Source organism: Saimiri boliviensis, chromosome 9 (assembly GCF_048565385.1).
Source record: "Saimiri boliviensis isolate mSaiBol1 chromosome 9, mSaiBol1.pri, whole genome shotgun sequence".
NCBI lineage: Eukaryota > Metazoa > Chordata > Mammalia > Primates > Cebidae > Saimiri > Saimiri boliviensis.
The window spans coordinates 13,274,604-13,292,440 of record NC_133457.1 but is presented as its reverse complement, the minus strand read 5'-3'; the positions used below and the strand labels follow the sequence as shown (position 1 = coordinate 13,292,440).

Sequence of the window (17,837 nt, the reverse complement as noted above, 5' to 3'; positions counted from 1 at the left end):
AAGGAAGGTGGGGAGCCCCAGAGGGCACTAGCGAAGAAGTGACATGTTTTCTTATTTACCACTCCAGGGACTTTTAATGTTGAATGCCTTACAACTGATCACTACACAGGCGGCATGAAGCAAACATATACTGTGAAAAAATGCAGACAGCAGTCTGAGGATCCTACCTTCTACCTGGGAGAGAGGACATACTATATCGCAGCAGTGGAGGTGGAATGGGATTACTCCCCACAAAGGAAGTGGGAAGAGGAGCTGCATCATTTACAAGAGCAAAAGTAATTCTCCAGACTCTGATTCCCGATTTCTGTTGTAATTTTAAGTCTCCTTTTCAGAGAAGTAAGAATTACACCAAATTTTCTAAAAAAAGAAAAAAAAAACAGTTGCATTAAACAATAACAACCAAAATGACGACAAAACACTTCCTAGGAACTTGTCCTCCTTCATTTTTGCTTCTCTCAATTTCCTCAAGGGAAAATTTCCATGTATCCCCTTTGATTCTTTGGAGTCTCGCTTTCTTTTCTATTAGAGTGTCTTCTCACATTCATGTGCCCTCTTGTTGCCATTTATTTTCTTTTTTTTTTTTTTTTTTTTTTTTTTTTTGAGACGGAGTTTCGCTCTTCTTGCCCAGGCTGGAGTGCAATGGCGCGATCTCGGCTCACCGCAACCTCCGCCTCCTGGGTTCAGGCAATTCTCCTGCCTCAGCCTCCTGAGTAGCTGGGATTACAGGCACACGCCACCATGCCCAGCCAATGTTTGTATTTTTAGTAGAGACGGGGTTTCACCATGTTGACCAGGATGGTCTCGATCTCTTGACCTCATGATCCACCCGCCTCGGCCTCCCAAAGTGCTGGGATTACAGGCGTGAGCCACCGCGCCCGGCCCAATTTTTTGTGTTTTTAGTAGAGACGGGGTTTCACCATGTTGACCAGGATGGTCTCGATCTCTTGACCTCGTGATCCACCCGCCTCGGCCTCCCAAAGTGCTGGGATTACAGGCTTGAGCCACCGCGCCCGGCCGCCATTTATTTTCAAACTTAACAAAAATTAATGACCAAATTCAGAGAAGAAATGTTACTCCCCTTACCGTTGTTATTTTTTCTTCAAAGATTTCATTGTTAGTCTAACAATCAGTCATTTCACATGCTTAAAACTGTTATGTGTGGAATATTTTAAATGCTTGAAGGTGATGTAGCAGATATGGTTCTCTCCCTCTAAGAACTTACAGGAAAAAATGGCACAAAATTACCAGTAACGTGCATTATGAAAAAGTACAAAATAAATTCTGTATGAATAGATGTTAAGTAACTATTAGAGCTTCAGAAACATTAGCTTAGAACAGCATCACTCATTACTTCTAGTTAGTCCTTTTTTCATACTTTTCCAAGCACTTTCCTCTTCATCATCTCACTTACATCGTGCACTGACCACATGGAGATGATCTGAGGGATTGGGATGGGCAGGTGTTCAGATCCAGGGTGCACAGCACAACTGGTGACCTGTGGCTAGGAAGTGGCTGCCTGGTTAGTTTGACAGCAGTACTGAGTATGATTTGCAGTGTGAAGGAGTAAAAGTCTATTTTATAATTGGGGTAAAATGGTTAAAAGTCTCCAGGTGCCATTAGAAGTAAGTGAAAACTTCAGGAAAAGGGAATGCCTCGGAAAAGATGTACATTTCAGTTTCTATAATCAGAAATATTGGACTCATCAAATTTTACAGCTATAAAGAAATCTTAGAGATGATCTATTCAAATATCTCATTTTAGGGATGAAAAAACTAAGGTTCCAACAGGCAGTGACTAGCTAGAGGAAATTTTCGCTAGTGGCAGGATAGAGGCCAGGACTCACGTGGCTACACTCAAATGGCTAAGTGTGCTTTCTCCCACACAGACTTTTAAGTCTTATTATTCTTTCTTACTTGGATAGGAGAGTGATGATTAAAAACTACTATAATTACTCTAATAAAAACTATGTTATTTAAAATTTAAAGTTTAAAACTTAAATTCCATTTTCATTAAGACAAATACTAACCTTAGTTTTTCTTTTTAAGTGTTTCAAATGCATTTTTAGATAAGGAAGAGTTTTACATAGGCTCAAAGTACAAGAAAGTTGTGTATCGACAGTATACCGATAGTACGTTCAGTGTTCCAGTGGAGAGAAAAGCAGAAGAAGAACATCTGGGAATTCTAGGTATGTTACTAGCTCCAGTTTGTCACATGTGGTAGAAGTGACTGTTACTGCAGGTAGCATCAAGATGTGATCCTACCTGCAGTAACAGTCAATTCATGTTTATGGGTTTCATTTTCTTGGTTCATATATCAAAGTTATTCAACTAAAAATTTAAAAATTAGTTATCTTATAAAATAAGACTTATGTTTACTAAATAATATGGCATAGTAAAATATTACTTCTCTTGGAAACAATGTATTATCCCATATACTGATGTATATCTATTTGGTTTGTATCAAATCGATGCTTTTAATTTTAGTGAAGTTCCCAGAAACTATTTTCTAATGACACTGTGTCTTTTGAGACAGAGTCTCACTCTGTCACCCAGGTTGGAGTACAGTGGCGCAGTCTTGGCTCACTGCAACCACCCCCGCCGCCTGGGCCCAAGTGAGTCTCACACTTCAGCCTCCCGAGTAGCTGGGACTACAGCATGACCCACCATGCCCAGCTAATTTTTGTATTTTTAGTAGAGACAAGCTTTTGCCATGTTGGCCAGGCTGGTCTCAAACTCCTGGCCTCAAGTGATCCGCCCACCTCAGCTTCCCAAACTGCTAGGATTGCAGGTGTGAGGCACCACATCTGGCCCTAATAAAATTCTTAACCAAATTCTCCCCATTATCCTACCCATTCCCGCCAAATTATAGCTATTTACTTTTAAAATTAAAATACAAATGATTAACAATAAGAAATATATAAAAGGAAATTAATTACAACAGGTAAGAAAGAAAAGAAAAAATTGTGCCATGCACAAAGCAGGGGAAAAGTTGCCTTCAATTTTTTAGGACTCACTTTAAGACAGAATGTCTAAAACTTGAGCAACACTGTTATTGAGACATTTCTTTAAAACTATCACGTGTAGAGACCCCCACTCCCATCCCAACCCCACTATGTTCCCATACTGTCAGAGTTCCCCTGAGGCTTGGTTATCCTCAACCCCTAGACTAAGACACGAAGGCAAAATGGGATTGTTGCTGGAGCACAAAAATCTTACAGGAGTCAAGCCAAGATTGTATAAAGGGTATAAATGGGAGGGGTATCCTTACAGCAAGGGCTGCAAAATGACTCCTGGCCAGACATCCAACCCACCATAATTAGACCAGTACTCTGCAAAGGACTTTCAAGCCAAACCACCCCTAGAACTCTTAAGAGATAAACAAATGGTCTCCATCTTTATTTCCAGTGTCTTGATCCCAAATTCCCTGGGACCCAGTATACCCATTCAAGAGGATTATAGCATAAGCCCATGGGGAGATAAACAAGTTATCTTTGCTGATTTTGCTTTTATTACTAAGTGAGACCTTCCAATTGGACAGGTATACAAGTCACTCTTTCTTTTCACTTTTGCCAGGTCCACAACTTCATGCAGATGTTAGAGACAAAGTCAACATTATCTTTAAAAACATGGCCACGAGACCCTACTCAATACATGCCCATGGGGTACAAACGGAGAGTTCTACAGTTATTCCAACATTACCAGGTACTCGTGGTGGCAGGGGAAGCATTTTAACAGGCTGCACAGCCTTTCCACAAATTGCTCTCATCATAGAGAGTCTGGACCGAGAAAGTGAAAAGGGAGATAGTTGTGGCCAGGCGCAGTGGCTCACGCCTGTAATCCCAGCACTTTGGGAGGCCAAGGTGGGTGGATCATGAGGTCACAACATCGAGACCATCCTGGCCAACATGGTGAAAACCCGTCTCTACTAAAAATACAAAAATTAGCTGGGTGTGGTGGCATATGCCTGTAGTCCCAGCTATTCGGGAGGCTGAGGCAGGAGAATAACTTGAACCCAGAAAGAGGAGGTTGCAGTGAGCCAAGATCGCACCACTGCACTCCAGCCTGGTAACAGAGCAAGACTCCGTCTCAAAAAAAAAAAAAAAAAAAAAAGAAAGAAAGAAAAGGGTAGTTGTAAAGAGGGTATGCCAGGAGGTGTATCCAAGTACACACATGCTCATATGTTCATACAAAAAAAAGTCCACAGGAGAACTTAAGAGAAAAACCTGAAGGTAATGGACATTTATGAATACTCAAGGGTGACTCAGAGAGATGCTGTCTCCTTGCTCAGCTAGAACACAGCTAAGATTACATCTACCACACCGCATGTGGATGATGTTCCCACGTCTGCCTCCAGCACACATGGTTCTAAGAGCCAGAGGCTGCCATGTGGAACTCTAAATTCCCCCTATCTAGTCCAGTATCTGGCATGTATTAGGAGGTCATCAAATGTTTCTTTAATAAACACAGAGTAAAATTTTAAACAGATTATATACACAAGTGAACATTTTCTTTACTAAGAACCATATTTTTCTTCCATTAGTTGTAAAGATGGCTTCCAGGAAAAGACTATTTCTCAATAACCTAGCAGGGAGTTAAGTAGCAAGTGTGCTATTTTAGGCAGAGTAGTCAGGAGGGCTTCCTTGAGGAGGTGGCATTGTTGAAAACACCTAAAGGTTGAGAAGTAATGAAATCCAGGTAATTGTGCAGGAAGAAATTCTAGGCCCCAAAGACAAGAGCATGCCTGGTGTGTTTGAGCAGTGCCAAGGCAGCCAGAGGCTAGATTGAGAGCATAGAATGCTAGAGGTGAGATCCAGGGAGAACAGGGGCCAGATGGAGTACGGAGGACTTCAGACTCGAGATTTAAGACTGATGTTCTGATGGATACTTTTTAAGGGGCTGTTCTGGCTGATGTGTGGTTAAGTGACCATCCAGAGGCAAGGACAGAATCTGGGGTCAGTTAAGGACCATTGCAACAATCTGGGTAAAAAAATAATAAGCATCGAGATTTGGAACATGGGGGAAGCAGCTGAAGTGGTGAGATGTTATCATATTCTGGTTCTGTTTTAAAGGTGATGCCAAAAGGGCCTGCTGGAAAATGGGCACTAGGGAGTGTTGGGGAAGAGAGCAATCAAGCATGACCCTAAGGTTTTGGGCACTGACTGCTGGTGAAAGGGAGGGTTGTAAAGGGCTGTGGAAAAGAGAAGTAAATGTTGTTTTGCAGCTGATGAGAATAAGTAAAAGCAGTGATGGCAAGACAGTCATATGTGCAGGTGGTGAATCCATATTTTATATTCCAGTGAAATTTTCTGCTTAGAAAAAGGGTGAGGACATGGAACAGCTCAGCTTGAGGCTTGAAGAAAAAGTAAGATATCTACATCACTTGGGACCATCTCTCTTGTCTTGCTTAATTCCCTAGTAAATGTCTGTTGGCCTCTGGCAGATCAGTATGACAGCATGCATATGTAATGGTGTGGTCTGAATAAATGGGATGGACAGTGAGTGTGGTTGGGATTGGTGCGAGGGCGTGGTCAAAAGTTGCGGTCTGGTGAGCAGTTGCACAGGCAGTCCTGAGGTGACTGGAAATGCAGATCGGACTGGAGAAAAGCCCAGAGCACATAGTAAGAGGGTCAGAGCATTGGCAAAGTAGGAGGGTGAAGCAACGGGTCGTCTGCAAAGTGCCAAGGCCCAGGGTGTGGTTATGTCCTGTACGTGGGAGTAGTGACAAAACAGCACACGGTGTGATAGAATGAGATGGACCGGAGGGGAGGTAAACAGAACTGTGGCAAGTCAGTGACTCATGAGATCATGAGGTCTAATGGCTCCTCGCCAGGAATCATGAGCTCACTAAGGATGATCATGAGAGAGGACGAGGAAAGGAAGGCCATGCTGAAGCTAAGAGAATTGCACCAAATAGTCCAGATACACACTGAGAAGGTTACGGGAAAGGTGCCAGCCACTGGGGGAAAAAATCGCTTGATAGCTGAAGAGAACAAAATATATTAGGAGAACATACTTCAAGCTAAGAAAAGATTGGTTGCCAAGTTTCTTCAAATTTTAATACTGGAAGTGCGCCTCCTAGCTTTGTGGCATGGTAAGTGGGTTAAAGTTAATTTATAATTAACCTAAAAAAATGACAAAATTTTGTCTTACCATTTGTCTTAAAACTCAATTCTTGAAAATTTGTGAGTACCACAATTTTTTAAAACTAAAAAACTAATTACACTGACATTTCCAGTTCCTGGGTCCTAGTTATTAAGGGTGTGTGTGTGTGTGTGTGTGTGTGTGTGTGTGTGTTGTAAACCAAATACAACCAGATCCGTTATCCATTAACACTTGATGAATTTAGGTGAAACTCGAACTTATGTATGGAAAATCCCAGAAAGATCTGGAGCTGGAGAAGAGGATTCTGCCTGTATTCCATGGGCTTACTATTCAACTGTGGATCAGGTTAAGGTAAAATGTAAATCACTTATGTTTTGTGGCACTTTCCATAACAGACACACAATTGAAGGAAGATGAGGTTAGCGTTTTCCTGTGGTCTAATTCTGTGATAAAACCCTAGGAAAATAGCTGCTGTGTAATCCACTTCAGTAAATACACTGCTATCTATGACACACAAGACAAAAACCTGAAATTTCCTAATAAGATACAACTCAAAGGTCTTTCAAGATCATATTTGGGAAGTTTAGATTTTGTCCTGTGGGTCATAGGAAGGCACTGAAAAATTGACAAAGAACGGCAGTATAATTTGCATTTCAGATCATTCATTCTGGTGGAATGATGAAAGGCTTGGAGCGGGAAGAGACTGGGGGCTGAAAGGCCGTTGTAATACGTGTCAAGGACCTCTACTGTGTGGAGGGAGAAAAGAAATGGAATGAGTTATAGATAGGTGGGTGAACTGTCTGAGTGAGCCAGGGGGAAGTAGCTCCTTGATAATTCAGAGTTCTGTCTCAAACAAATGAGTAAATCTGCTATTTGTGGTGTTGTTATTATACATTTCATTCATCTATGGATTTTTAGGGACTGCCATAGTGCTTGGCTCACATTCAAGAGTTCGTAACTTTACAGAACAAACCAACACTGTTCATCCGGGATTCTTCTAAAATCACTGTTCATTAGCTGAGTTAAATTTTGCCTCTGCAGACATTTGTTATGTCAGCATCACTCACATGACCCACCTACTATTCAACATTGCTCCAATTTAACTACTTCAAGTGAAAAGTTACTAAATTGGCAGTACCACACTGGGCAAAGTCCACTACTTCAGTTGGTCACTCCAGAATTCCTGAGGCCATGGGTGTAAAGTTTCAGTTCTCTGAAATCTTGACCTACATCCCAAGGGTTACTGAAGATTTTCCTTGTTTCTAGGATCTCTACAGTGGATTAATTGGCCCACTGATTGTCTGTCGAAAACATTACTTGAAAGTGTTCAATCCCAGGAAGAAACTGGAATTTGTCCTTCTGTTTCTAGTTTTTGATGAGAATGAATCTTGGTACTTAGATGACAACATCAAAACATACTCTGATCACCCTGAGAAAGTAAACAAAGATGATGAGGAATTCATAGAAAGCAATAAAATGCATGGTATGTCACATGATTCTAAAACCATTTTTCTACTTTTTTATCTGTTTCTCTTTCAAATAAAATAATATTGGATACTACTCATTTGTCTTGTCTTAAACCACTTCTGCCTCAGTTTGCACGTGAGGTAGAATTCTGTTCAAAACAAAAAGGGGACTATGTCCAAAATCATTTGCTAATTTATTTTCCAATCCCAAAATCTCATTTCCTTTTAAATAATCCACAGTTAAGATTAAGGCTTTTGGTGCAAAGTGCTAGAAAAGCAGTGTGTGATATTATTGACTTTAAAGTATCCATTTTCCTCATTTGTAGTCAAATAAATTGTATTACATCAAAAAGATTCTTTACATTAACTTAATAATCATATTTTCTTTGAAAGAGCTATTGGTTTAAAATATCCTGAAAACTAATATAAAACCATATGCTTTCCCTAGCTATTAATGGAAGAATGTTTGGAAACCTACAAGGCCTCACAATGCATGTGGGAGATGAGGTCAACTGGTATCTTATGGGAATGGGCAATGAAATAGACTTACACACTGTACATTTTCATGGCCATATCTTCCAATACAAGGTAAGAGCCAACCATGGCAATTACTCTTGCTCTACTTGAAAATGTTTTAATACAAGTGAAGGAAATATTTCCTCAGAGAGACTTATGAAGAATTGAAAGCTGCAAAGACTACAGCTGGCCCTTCGTATCTATGGATTCCCCATCCAGGATTCAATCACGGATTAAAAATATACAGGAAGGTCAAGCGCAGTGGCTCACGCCTGCAATCCCAGCACTCTGGGAGGCTGAGGCAGGTGGATCATCTGAGGTCAGGAGTTCAAGACCAGCCTGGCCAACATGGTGAAACTCTGTTTCTACTAAAAATACAAAAATTAGCCAGGCATGGTGGTGGGCATGTGTTAATCCCAGCTACTCGGGAGGTTGAGGCAGGAGAATTGCTTGATTTTGAACCCAGGAGAAGGAGGTTGCAGTGAGGCAAGATTGTGCCATTACACTCTAGCCTGGGTGACGAGCAAAACTCCATCTTAAAAAAAAAAAAAAAGAAATATATACAGGAAAAAAATTTCCACAAAGTTCCAAAAAGAAAAATTTGGATTTGCAGTACTGAGTACTATACTGAATCCATGCAAATGAAGAGATACGTAGGCACTGTATTAGGTATTATAATAATCTAGATATGATTTAAAGTATATGGAAGGATATGCATAAGTTATATGGAAATACATCATTTTACTTAAGGGACTTGAGCATCCATGGATTTCAGTATGGGGGCATTCCTGAAACCGATCCCCAATAGATACTGAGAGATGATTGTCATAGGGCACAACGATTACAACTGACACACCAGCCTTTGTTACACCTTGAGCTCTTCCTGGGATTTGCATTTTTAACTGAATTTTCATGGAGTTCTGCTCACACATTCCCGAGTAAGGAAACTGAATGGAATTGCTAACAAAGAGGGTAGGAGTGTTTACATAATGATGGATAAGAGTAGAGACCCCAAGACTTTATCATAACCTTTGCCCTGTGTGTTCTAAGTTCTGTACCTCAAATGGCCCGAGATGAGCAAGATCAGTTAGGTGACAAGCAATTGGTCCATATATCTCAATCCTACTTCTATTCTTTCTCGGTGCTGATTTCAGCAGAAGTTAATGGCCGTCCTGGAAACGCTTTTGCCTTATTCTTTAGGCTAATTTAGAAAATGCAGAAGTTATCAAAAAGCATACTGCAGAAAGCCTGTTTTTTATCTCCATTTTGTTTTACATAGGTATATTGTATTCTTACAGGACTTTTAATTCTAACCTTGTAGAAATAGACTGTTGTTACCTACTTCAGGCACTGCCTGAAGTGCCTCTGGTTTTTGTCTTTTTCATCAGCCTCCTTTTCTGCTTCCTTCCTTCCTTCATTTATTTATTTATTTATTTATCTATCTATCTATCTGAGACTGAGTCTCACTCTGTCACCCAGGCTGGAGTGTAGTGGTGCGATCTTGCCTCACTACAACCTCCGTCTCCTAGGTTCAGGTAATCCTCCTGCCTCAGCCTCCCGAGTAGCTGGGACTACAGGCATACGCCACCATGCCCGGCTAATTTTTGTATTTTTAGTAGTGATGGGATTTCACCATATTGGCCAGGCTGGTCTCGAACTCCTGACCTTCTGATCCTTCCACCTTGGCCTCCCAAAGTGGTGGGATTACAGGCATGAGGCACTGTGCCCGGCTACTTCCTTTATTTTTTGACTTAAAGCTTCACAAACAAGCTAGGATAGATTCAGGCAAAAGAGAGGCAGGGCTGAAATGGGACCACAGCTGAGTTCCTTTTGTGTAGCTTAAGTGCTATGACAAACAGGAAACCAGAATTGAGGTACAGGAGGTTTGTGGGTAGTCCTGATTGATGAATTCATTCTCATCACATCTTCCTTTCACACCCACTTGATGTGGATACCAAGAACTTAGTAGGAATACGAAAACCACATTTTACCGTTTGTATTAAACACAGAAATTAGCTCAATTATTTTAAACAGATTTATCCATCCTTTCAATATCCCTGAACTGACCAATAACAAATGACATGAGTGAACTCTTGGATATAATATTATACATTATTTGTCATTTTTCTAATTAAGCACAGGGGCATTTATAGTTCTGATGTCTTTGACATTTTCCCTGGAACATACCAAACCCTAGAAATGTTTCCAAGAACACCTGGAATCTGGTTACTCCACTGCCATGTGACCGACCACATTCATGCTGGAATGGAAACAACTTACACCGTTCTACAAAATAAAGGTGAATATCCGGGTGCTAATTCTAGAAGCCATATATAATAAATATAATCAAAGGAACTACTTTGCCTAAATACTTCCCCCAACACGAAGCATCAATATGAAGCATCTGTGAATCTGCTGATCTGATTTCTTCTCTACCTCCAAAAAGGATTTTTTTTTTTTAACTGCTAAATGGTGAGGGATACGGCCAATTTCCTGATAGCCAGTACTTTTTAACAGCACCTGTCATTTTTAAGCTAATACAAATTGACGCCCATTTGATGCAGTGTAATTATACCTAAAGCTGATATAAGGGAGGAGTCATGTTAGTTATTTACCAAGAAGCAAACCATTATTTACATAAGACACATTTAGAATCTAATTTCTTAACAAAAAGAATTTTTTTCTAGGTGGTGCCTCTGTGTAAGAGAAGCCCAAGACAACCCCAAATAATATAGTTTCAAATAGGCAGTGTCTTTCTGTGCATCCAAGAAGGAGGAGAGACCTTATTGATTATTGTTTGTGAAAGATCCAGGGAAGAAACAAAATTTAAATGTACTGCTCCCCAACCCCTGCAATAACCTTCCCCATGTGTAGATACACACACATACACTTGAAGAAAAATGAACAGTTTATTATTATTGTTATTATTCTAAGATTCCTGCACTGTGGCTGCAGGCTTTGGTCTTTCCCGGGTCTTTTGAGTTGAGAATTGTTGTAATTGGAAATGGCAAACCCAACAGGAGGAAATTCTGTAAAGAAAACCAATCTATGTCTTTCCTCCCCAAAATGGGGGGAAAAGGAAACATATAAATGAAGAAAATATAAATGTAAATATATTTCAAGATTAAGAAGTCCTGAAAGGTTAACCTTCAGTGCAAATGAAAAGTTTTAATTTCTGCTCCTGGGTCTTACACAAACAACTTATATCATGAAAAACTATTTCCATTAATGCCCTTTTTATTAGAGCAGTCACTGGTAACAACAGAATATCAAAGGCTCACAGACAAGCCACTAAATTCAATGCCAATAACTTAAACAAGGTGAAAAGAGCCAAATATGATGAGAAAGAAAACTTTAACACTAGTCAACCATGTGGTTACATGTGGTTGCATGTAAACCACACACAAGGATGGTCCTGCTAAAAAATAATGGCGAGTAAGGGAACATGGAGGCATCTGGGGAATGCATGTGTGCAAATGCCTGGCATGTGCAGTGTGACGCTACAGGACAACCGTACACACACAGCCACAGATTAGATTCCTCCTGTGTAACAACCATGAAAGAAGAGGGAGATTACTGCTTGGTTAAGAAAGGGGAGAGAGTTTTTAAACAAACAGCAAATATGAAGGGAAAATCGACACTGGACAAAAAATTAAAGAGAAACTTAACTTTTGCAAAGAGAAAAGGTATTGCATGAGACTGTAAGAAGCAGTAATGAATAAAAAAAGATAGTTTGAACTCTCTTTGGCCCATAAAATCAGTAGCCATGTTTATCAGTCTGAATTCTCTTTACATAAGTCCAATAAAGCTTTGAGCAAGTTTACATTAATTAGGAGTCTTAGAAAAGCCTCCTTAACTTTAAATTTCTTACAGGCAGGGACTATATGTTCTGTATTCTGTATTTGTAGCTAAGTACCCAAATCCAGTACAATAGTTTGCTTACTGAATATATGACAATGTATTAATTCAATGAAGAGAAACTTTTGTAATTTTTTGCCATAACTTCAGATTCCCACATACCTTTCACCCAGATTCCCCAAATGTTAATGATTTGCGTAGCCACACTGGCTTTCTCAGTCTTTTTCCTATCTCCCTCTCATGTTCACCCTCTGTAAGTACACACGCAGACATGTATAGATACATACAACTATCTTTCCTAAAAACAAGAATATTCTTGTACATGACAATACAATGATCAAAATCAGAAAATTAACAATGATTTAAAAAAACAAAAGATCTTTTTCAAATTTCACCAATAATCCTAATCATGTTCTTTATAGAAGAAGAAAATCTCGGATCACGTACTGCATTGTTATCGTGTCTTTTAAGTCTCCGTTACTCTGAATGGTTCCTTAATACGGGGCAGTCACTTTGTAGAATGTCCTTCCATTTGAGTTTGTCTAATGTTTCCTCATGATTAGATTTAGGTTCTGCACTTTTGAAGACTATCATGGCATGGTGTTGTGTTTTTCTTAGTACACCATGTCAGGAGGCACAAGATAGTAATTGGTTCCATTAATGGTTACGTTAACTTTGGTTAAGGTGGTGTCTGCCAAGTTTCTCCACTGTAAATTTATTCATGTTCCCTTTACAATTAATAACGATCTTGTAGGAAGGAAAGTAATCTTTCTTTAAATAAAGCAGTAATAGAATGAGAAATTTTTAAACATATAAAAAGTAGAAAAATAAAAATGAATCAGGAATAAAGTAACAGTAAAAAATTGGAATACATTTAGAGAACCATCTACTAATTTTTAAACCATATATTATTTTTCATAATGGTCTTAAAATTTCTTTTTCTATAGAGACCAGTATGGCTGGATGAAATAAATTGGTGATAAATGGAAAAAGAGAAAAACCAATGATTCAAAACAATGTGAAAGTATAAAATAGAATGTTACTTTGGAATGACTACAAACATTAAAAAAAGACTGAAAACATACAACTTTGTGCATTTGTGGGGGAATACTCTTAACTTTTTGCAAATGGAAAGATCAACAGACTATATATCGATATATGACTGACACTTGTATACTAGGTAATAAAATTGATTCAGACGGTCTCATCATATCACCACTATTAGGGTTTTCTAAAACTGCATTTTAAAAAAGATCTATGACCAGATATTCTCCTGGGTGGTTCTCAAAGGAGCACTATTAAGGTTCATTGAAATGTTTTCAATCATTGCCTTCCCATCGATCCTTCTAACTAACATGCTGTTGACATCACACCTAATATTCAGAGGGAATGGGAACGCAAGGTATGAGGGAAGGAAATACACATAAAATAGGATGACGCAAATCAGTTTTGTGAAGCCTTGAAGAGATGGTCTAAAGGATGTTATCTAGAATTGGAGAAAAGCAGAGTTGAGAGACAATTCTATAGCTTAAATCCTGTTAAGGATAAACATCACCATTAGAAGAAAAGCTTCAAAATACACCTGTGGCAGACGTCACAGGAGTAGAATTTCTGCCCAGCCTTAACTGCATTCAAAGGATAACATCAATGACCTGAACTTGAACTAAAAATTTTTTAAACAAGTTAAAAAAGAAGATACATGGTTGTGAATACAATGATATATTTCTTTATTTTCACATACACTGTAGCTAAAAGAGTAAGAGTACACATCAGCAAAAAATGGAAACAAAGCTTTGGCTGAAAAAAGCATGCATTCGACAAATCATGTTAATAGCTAGACAAGAAGAAAGTTAGCTTTGTAAAGGTTTGCTTCATTTGATTCAAAAAGAAACAGCACAAGTTTTCTTAAGGTAACAAGAAAAGTAACCAAAAAAATGAGATTTGACATTTACCATGGCAAAACATTAACATCTTTCTCAAAAGCATAGAGAAAACTGGAAAAATCAAGAAGATAAAATTCTGTACCAGTTAGTGACATTCTTTCAAGCATACTTGCAAAACATTTCCTTAAAGTGTTCTTGGGACGAAAACGATGGTCATGTCTTCAGTAACAGTGAACTGATGTTGTTCCTTAGAATAAAAGTCAATTTCTACCTTAAAAAAATATATGGTTTCTCTGAGGAATTCTTATGTCTTGAAGACTTTTTACATTCTAGACAATTAAACTGATTGAGGTCATAAATTAAGAAATGAATAGTTACCACTATATGGTAAGGTAAGCAGCCCAAAAGCACCTGCATCATACATGTGTGATATATATGTTATATATATATGATTACATGTACATACGTGTGTAATCAAAATGCCTCTACTTGTACTTTGGCATTCAATTTTTGGAAATTCAGTCTCAAATGCCATTATGGTATTTTTCAAATGATACCTTTAAGTCAATGATTTCTTTCGACTGCAATAGAGAAGGTATGGCAAGAAAAATGCTGCAGTACCATCGTCTGGGAGAACATTCATGAAATCCTTCAGTTCTAGTTCCACAGCAACAATTGACAATGTTTCTGTTTGTAGAAAAGAGTATCTGAGTTAGAACTGAAAGTCTGTCTTATATTCAATCTCTTCTTGCTTAACCAAACAATTAAAAGCCAGTTCAGGTAACAAAATGTTATAACTACAAAGAAAAAAAGTCAATCTTTTAAATCCATAGGCTTCTTTATGATTTTAACTTATTTTTCCTTACTAGAATCCTTTGAAGTTTATTTTATATCAGCCACATGAAATTTGGATTTATCATTTCATTACTCAATTACTGTATTATTTTGCAATCAGCTTCTACTATCCTCTAAAGAAAAGTCCAATCATTTGAATACTTTTTTTTTTTAATTCTAAGACAGTATAACACTAATTCATAAAGATTGTTTGATAGGATAAGAAACACCAATGTTTTCCCAAATTAGTTTCTTTTTATAATATTTCATGTTAACAAGCACAAATCTGTTTTCATGACCATTTACTTCTTTTTACCCCAAAGTCTGAAGGTGTTCTAATGAACATTTTTAATATTAAGGAATTTAACATACATTAAAAAAAATAAATAACCACGCAATTTTATGATTCTAGTGCTTTTTAACAGATACATGCTGCCCTCTCCTGGGATAGAAGAGTGACAGCTATGAACAATGTCCCAATAAACATCCACTTGGTCTTACATCTCTATCCACGTGTCAGTGCCATTCCCTGTGTGATATTTGCATGCCCATCACTTATTCTATTTGCAGAGTAAGTGAAAAATAAGATCCACTCAAAGTCATCTGTCCAATATGCAGCAATCAAAATCTTTCTTTACACAAAAGAATGACTGGCCTTTGTTGCTGAAGAGTTAATGAATGCAGCAGCAATGGCTCATAGAAAATATTCCTAGTTCTGGAATCCAGACACACTTGGGAAGAGATCCAGACTTTTCCACCTACTCAGTGACTTTAAGAGAGTCACCTTGCTGGGCGTGGTGGCTCATGTCTGTAATCCCAGCACTTTGGGAGGCTGAGGCGGGCAGATCATGAGGTCAAGAGATCGAGACAATCCTGGGCAACATGGTGAAACCCCGTCTCTACTAAAAATACAATAATTAGTTGGGTGTGGTGGTGTGCACCTGTAATCCCAGCTACTCAGGAGGCTGAGGAAGGAAAATGTCTTGAATCCAGGAGGCAGAAGTTGCAGTATGCCGAGATTGCACCACTGCACTCCAGCCTGGAGACAGTGAGATTCTGTCTCAAAAAAAAGCAAGTCACCTAACCTCTGAAATCCTAGGTTCCTCATCTATAATGTAGTAGTACTGTCTGCTAGCTTCCACAGTTCCTTTTAGTTCCAGCTTTTAATTCAAAAGCTAAAATATAATAATGCACAGCTGACATAAAATCAGACCTTAATCAAAGCAACTACTAACTAGTTTGCAAAATCTATGTGAAAAATATGTATTACTGATGTTTTCCTATCAAACCAGTGTACTTACCTAAATGTGGAGCCTTTAAGTAGTATCTTAGAAACAAAAAAAATTATTGGAGAGCTAGTGTAGAGTTGTTACAGAGTTAACAAAAATCTCACCACTTCCCAATTCTGCTCTTCTCCCAAATAAGGAGGGGCTAATACAGGTTATCACTCCAAGAACAAGTTCAATATCTTAAATTCATAGAGTACTTTAAAAATTAATATAGTGCTTTCATATATAACTTCTCTTTAATTCCTTCTAGTATCCTTTGAGGTTTTTATTTATTCAATCCAAGCCGCATCCCAGTATTACGCCTGATTTAGAGTTGGAAAAATTGAGGCTAAGGTTAAAATTACTTGCTTTACTCCACTCGCTAGTTACCCAAGTCTACAAGTAACGTATAAATGATCTATCTAAATGTAAATCTGTACAATTAAAATCCTCCAGCACGTCTAAAAAATATTGGTCAAAGGTTGAAAATAGTTATTTCTGGATGGTGGGATTTTAAATGATTTTTAAACTTTATTTTTATAATTTACTACAGTACTAGAATTTTTAAAAATAAGCATGGGTCATTACAAAAACAGTACTGAATATTTATTTCCTTAAACAAACAACCCATCCACTAATCCCTGTTTTAATGGTTCTGTCTTAGTGTGGCAGTTGTCAACCAGGACAATTTTGTCCCAAAGTAGACATCTGGCAAAATCTGGAGACAATTTTGTTTGTTATAACTGGGGTAGTACTATTGGCATCTAATGAGTAGAGACCAGGGATACTGTTTAATACACTAAAATGCACAGGGGAAGCTCCCATGCACACAGATCATTATATGGTCCAAAATGTCAACAGTGCCAAGGTTGAGAAATGCTGCATTAGAGAGAGAAGAAATCCAAGCTCCTAAACATATAAGTCCCTGAACTCCATCTCCAACCTTACCTTCTTGCAATTTTGCCTAACATTTAACTTTTGATTTAGTCCTGAACTTCTCATTAGTCTCGTGACATTAGAAAACTGGCTTGCTCTAGGTCACTTAGGAGGCAGCAGACCTGGAACTCAGTACCAATTCTCCAGATCCCAATCCAGGGCTCTTCTCAGTGTACAACTATCAAGAAAAAGCCCTCCTGTGAAACGAACCTAAAGTTCTTCAGCTGTCTTCCTTTCTACTCAATGAACAGTTACAGGATGCTTCTTATAGGAGAGGCATATTGCTGGTGAGGAAGGTGTTAACGTGAAAAATGAATAAAACACTATGCCAGCTCTTGAGGTATTACAGTCTAATAAAGGTAAATCACACATGGCACTTAGTCCCATTAGCCACACATGCACACACACACACACACACACACACACACACACACACACGTATGCACACAAATATATTTCCAAGACAGAGAAAAATACAACATTTGGAGGAATGATTGTTGGTGAGTTGGAGTGTGTGTGGATGTGGATCAGAAAAAGAGGAAGAAAGTCTTCTGATTAAGATAATGACGATGCTGAGGTGCAAAGATGCGGGATGCCTGCACTAGAAAGTGCTCCACCAACACAAACAGTCAATGATAAATTATGTAAAGTGTATCTAAGTGTGGCAAAGCAATCAGACACCTGACACTTCCTTCTTCTGAAAACCAAAAGCAATCAGGGAGATGGGGAGGAAAAAGAATAAAGTCATCCCTTTCCCTTCCCAATCGCAAGCATACAGCTGTAATTAAAGGGGGATCTTCAGAAAAATAATCTCCAATGGCCACTGGCTCTGCCTTTTATTTTAAAAATCAACTGTCTTGGCTGGAAAGCACAATTTCAACACTGTCAATTTCTAATATTTTATGTGCTCTGCAATCGATATACCCATACCCTTTGTCATCAGGACAACAGTTAACTAATTATATTAACAGATAG

General features: G+C 38.5%; 2 protein-coding genes across 6 annotated transcripts in view; one reads left to right on the top strand and one right to left on the bottom strand.

Moving 5' to 3' along the window:
* The window catches only part of CP (ceruloplasmin), a 48,683-nt gene extending 34,578 nt beyond the window's left edge, over positions 1-14,105 (top strand). The window contains exons 12-19 of the mRNA XM_039480169.2: positions 68-275; positions 2,046-2,185; positions 3,573-3,701; positions 6,346-6,452; positions 7,368-7,584; positions 8,016-8,155; positions 10,220-10,382; positions 12,889-14,105. Coding sequence (XP_039336103.2) covers positions 68-275; positions 2,046-2,185; positions 3,573-3,701; positions 6,346-6,452; positions 7,368-7,584; positions 8,016-8,155; positions 10,220-10,382; positions 12,889-12,908 — 1,124 coding nt within the window. The 3' untranslated portion in view covers positions 12,909-14,105. The remainder of the gene's footprint in view (positions 1-67; positions 276-2,045; positions 2,186-3,572; positions 3,702-6,345; positions 6,453-7,367; positions 7,585-8,015; positions 8,156-10,219; positions 10,383-12,888) is intronic.
* Positions 13,652-17,837, bottom strand: part of HPS3 (HPS3 biogenesis of lysosomal organelles complex 2 subunit 1) — a 42,634-nt gene continuing 38,448 nt past the window's right edge. For 3 of the 5 annotated variants that reach the window (XM_039480170.2, XM_074405478.1, XM_074405479.1), the window contains one exon: positions 13,652-14,511. In XM_039480170.2, the coding sequence (XP_039336104.1) occupies positions 14,384-14,511 (128 nt within the window). In that variant the 3' untranslated portion in view covers positions 13,652-14,383. The remainder of the gene's footprint in view (positions 14,512-17,837) is intronic. The other 2 variants (XR_005582486.2, XR_012519121.1) reach the window with 1 other exon arrangement.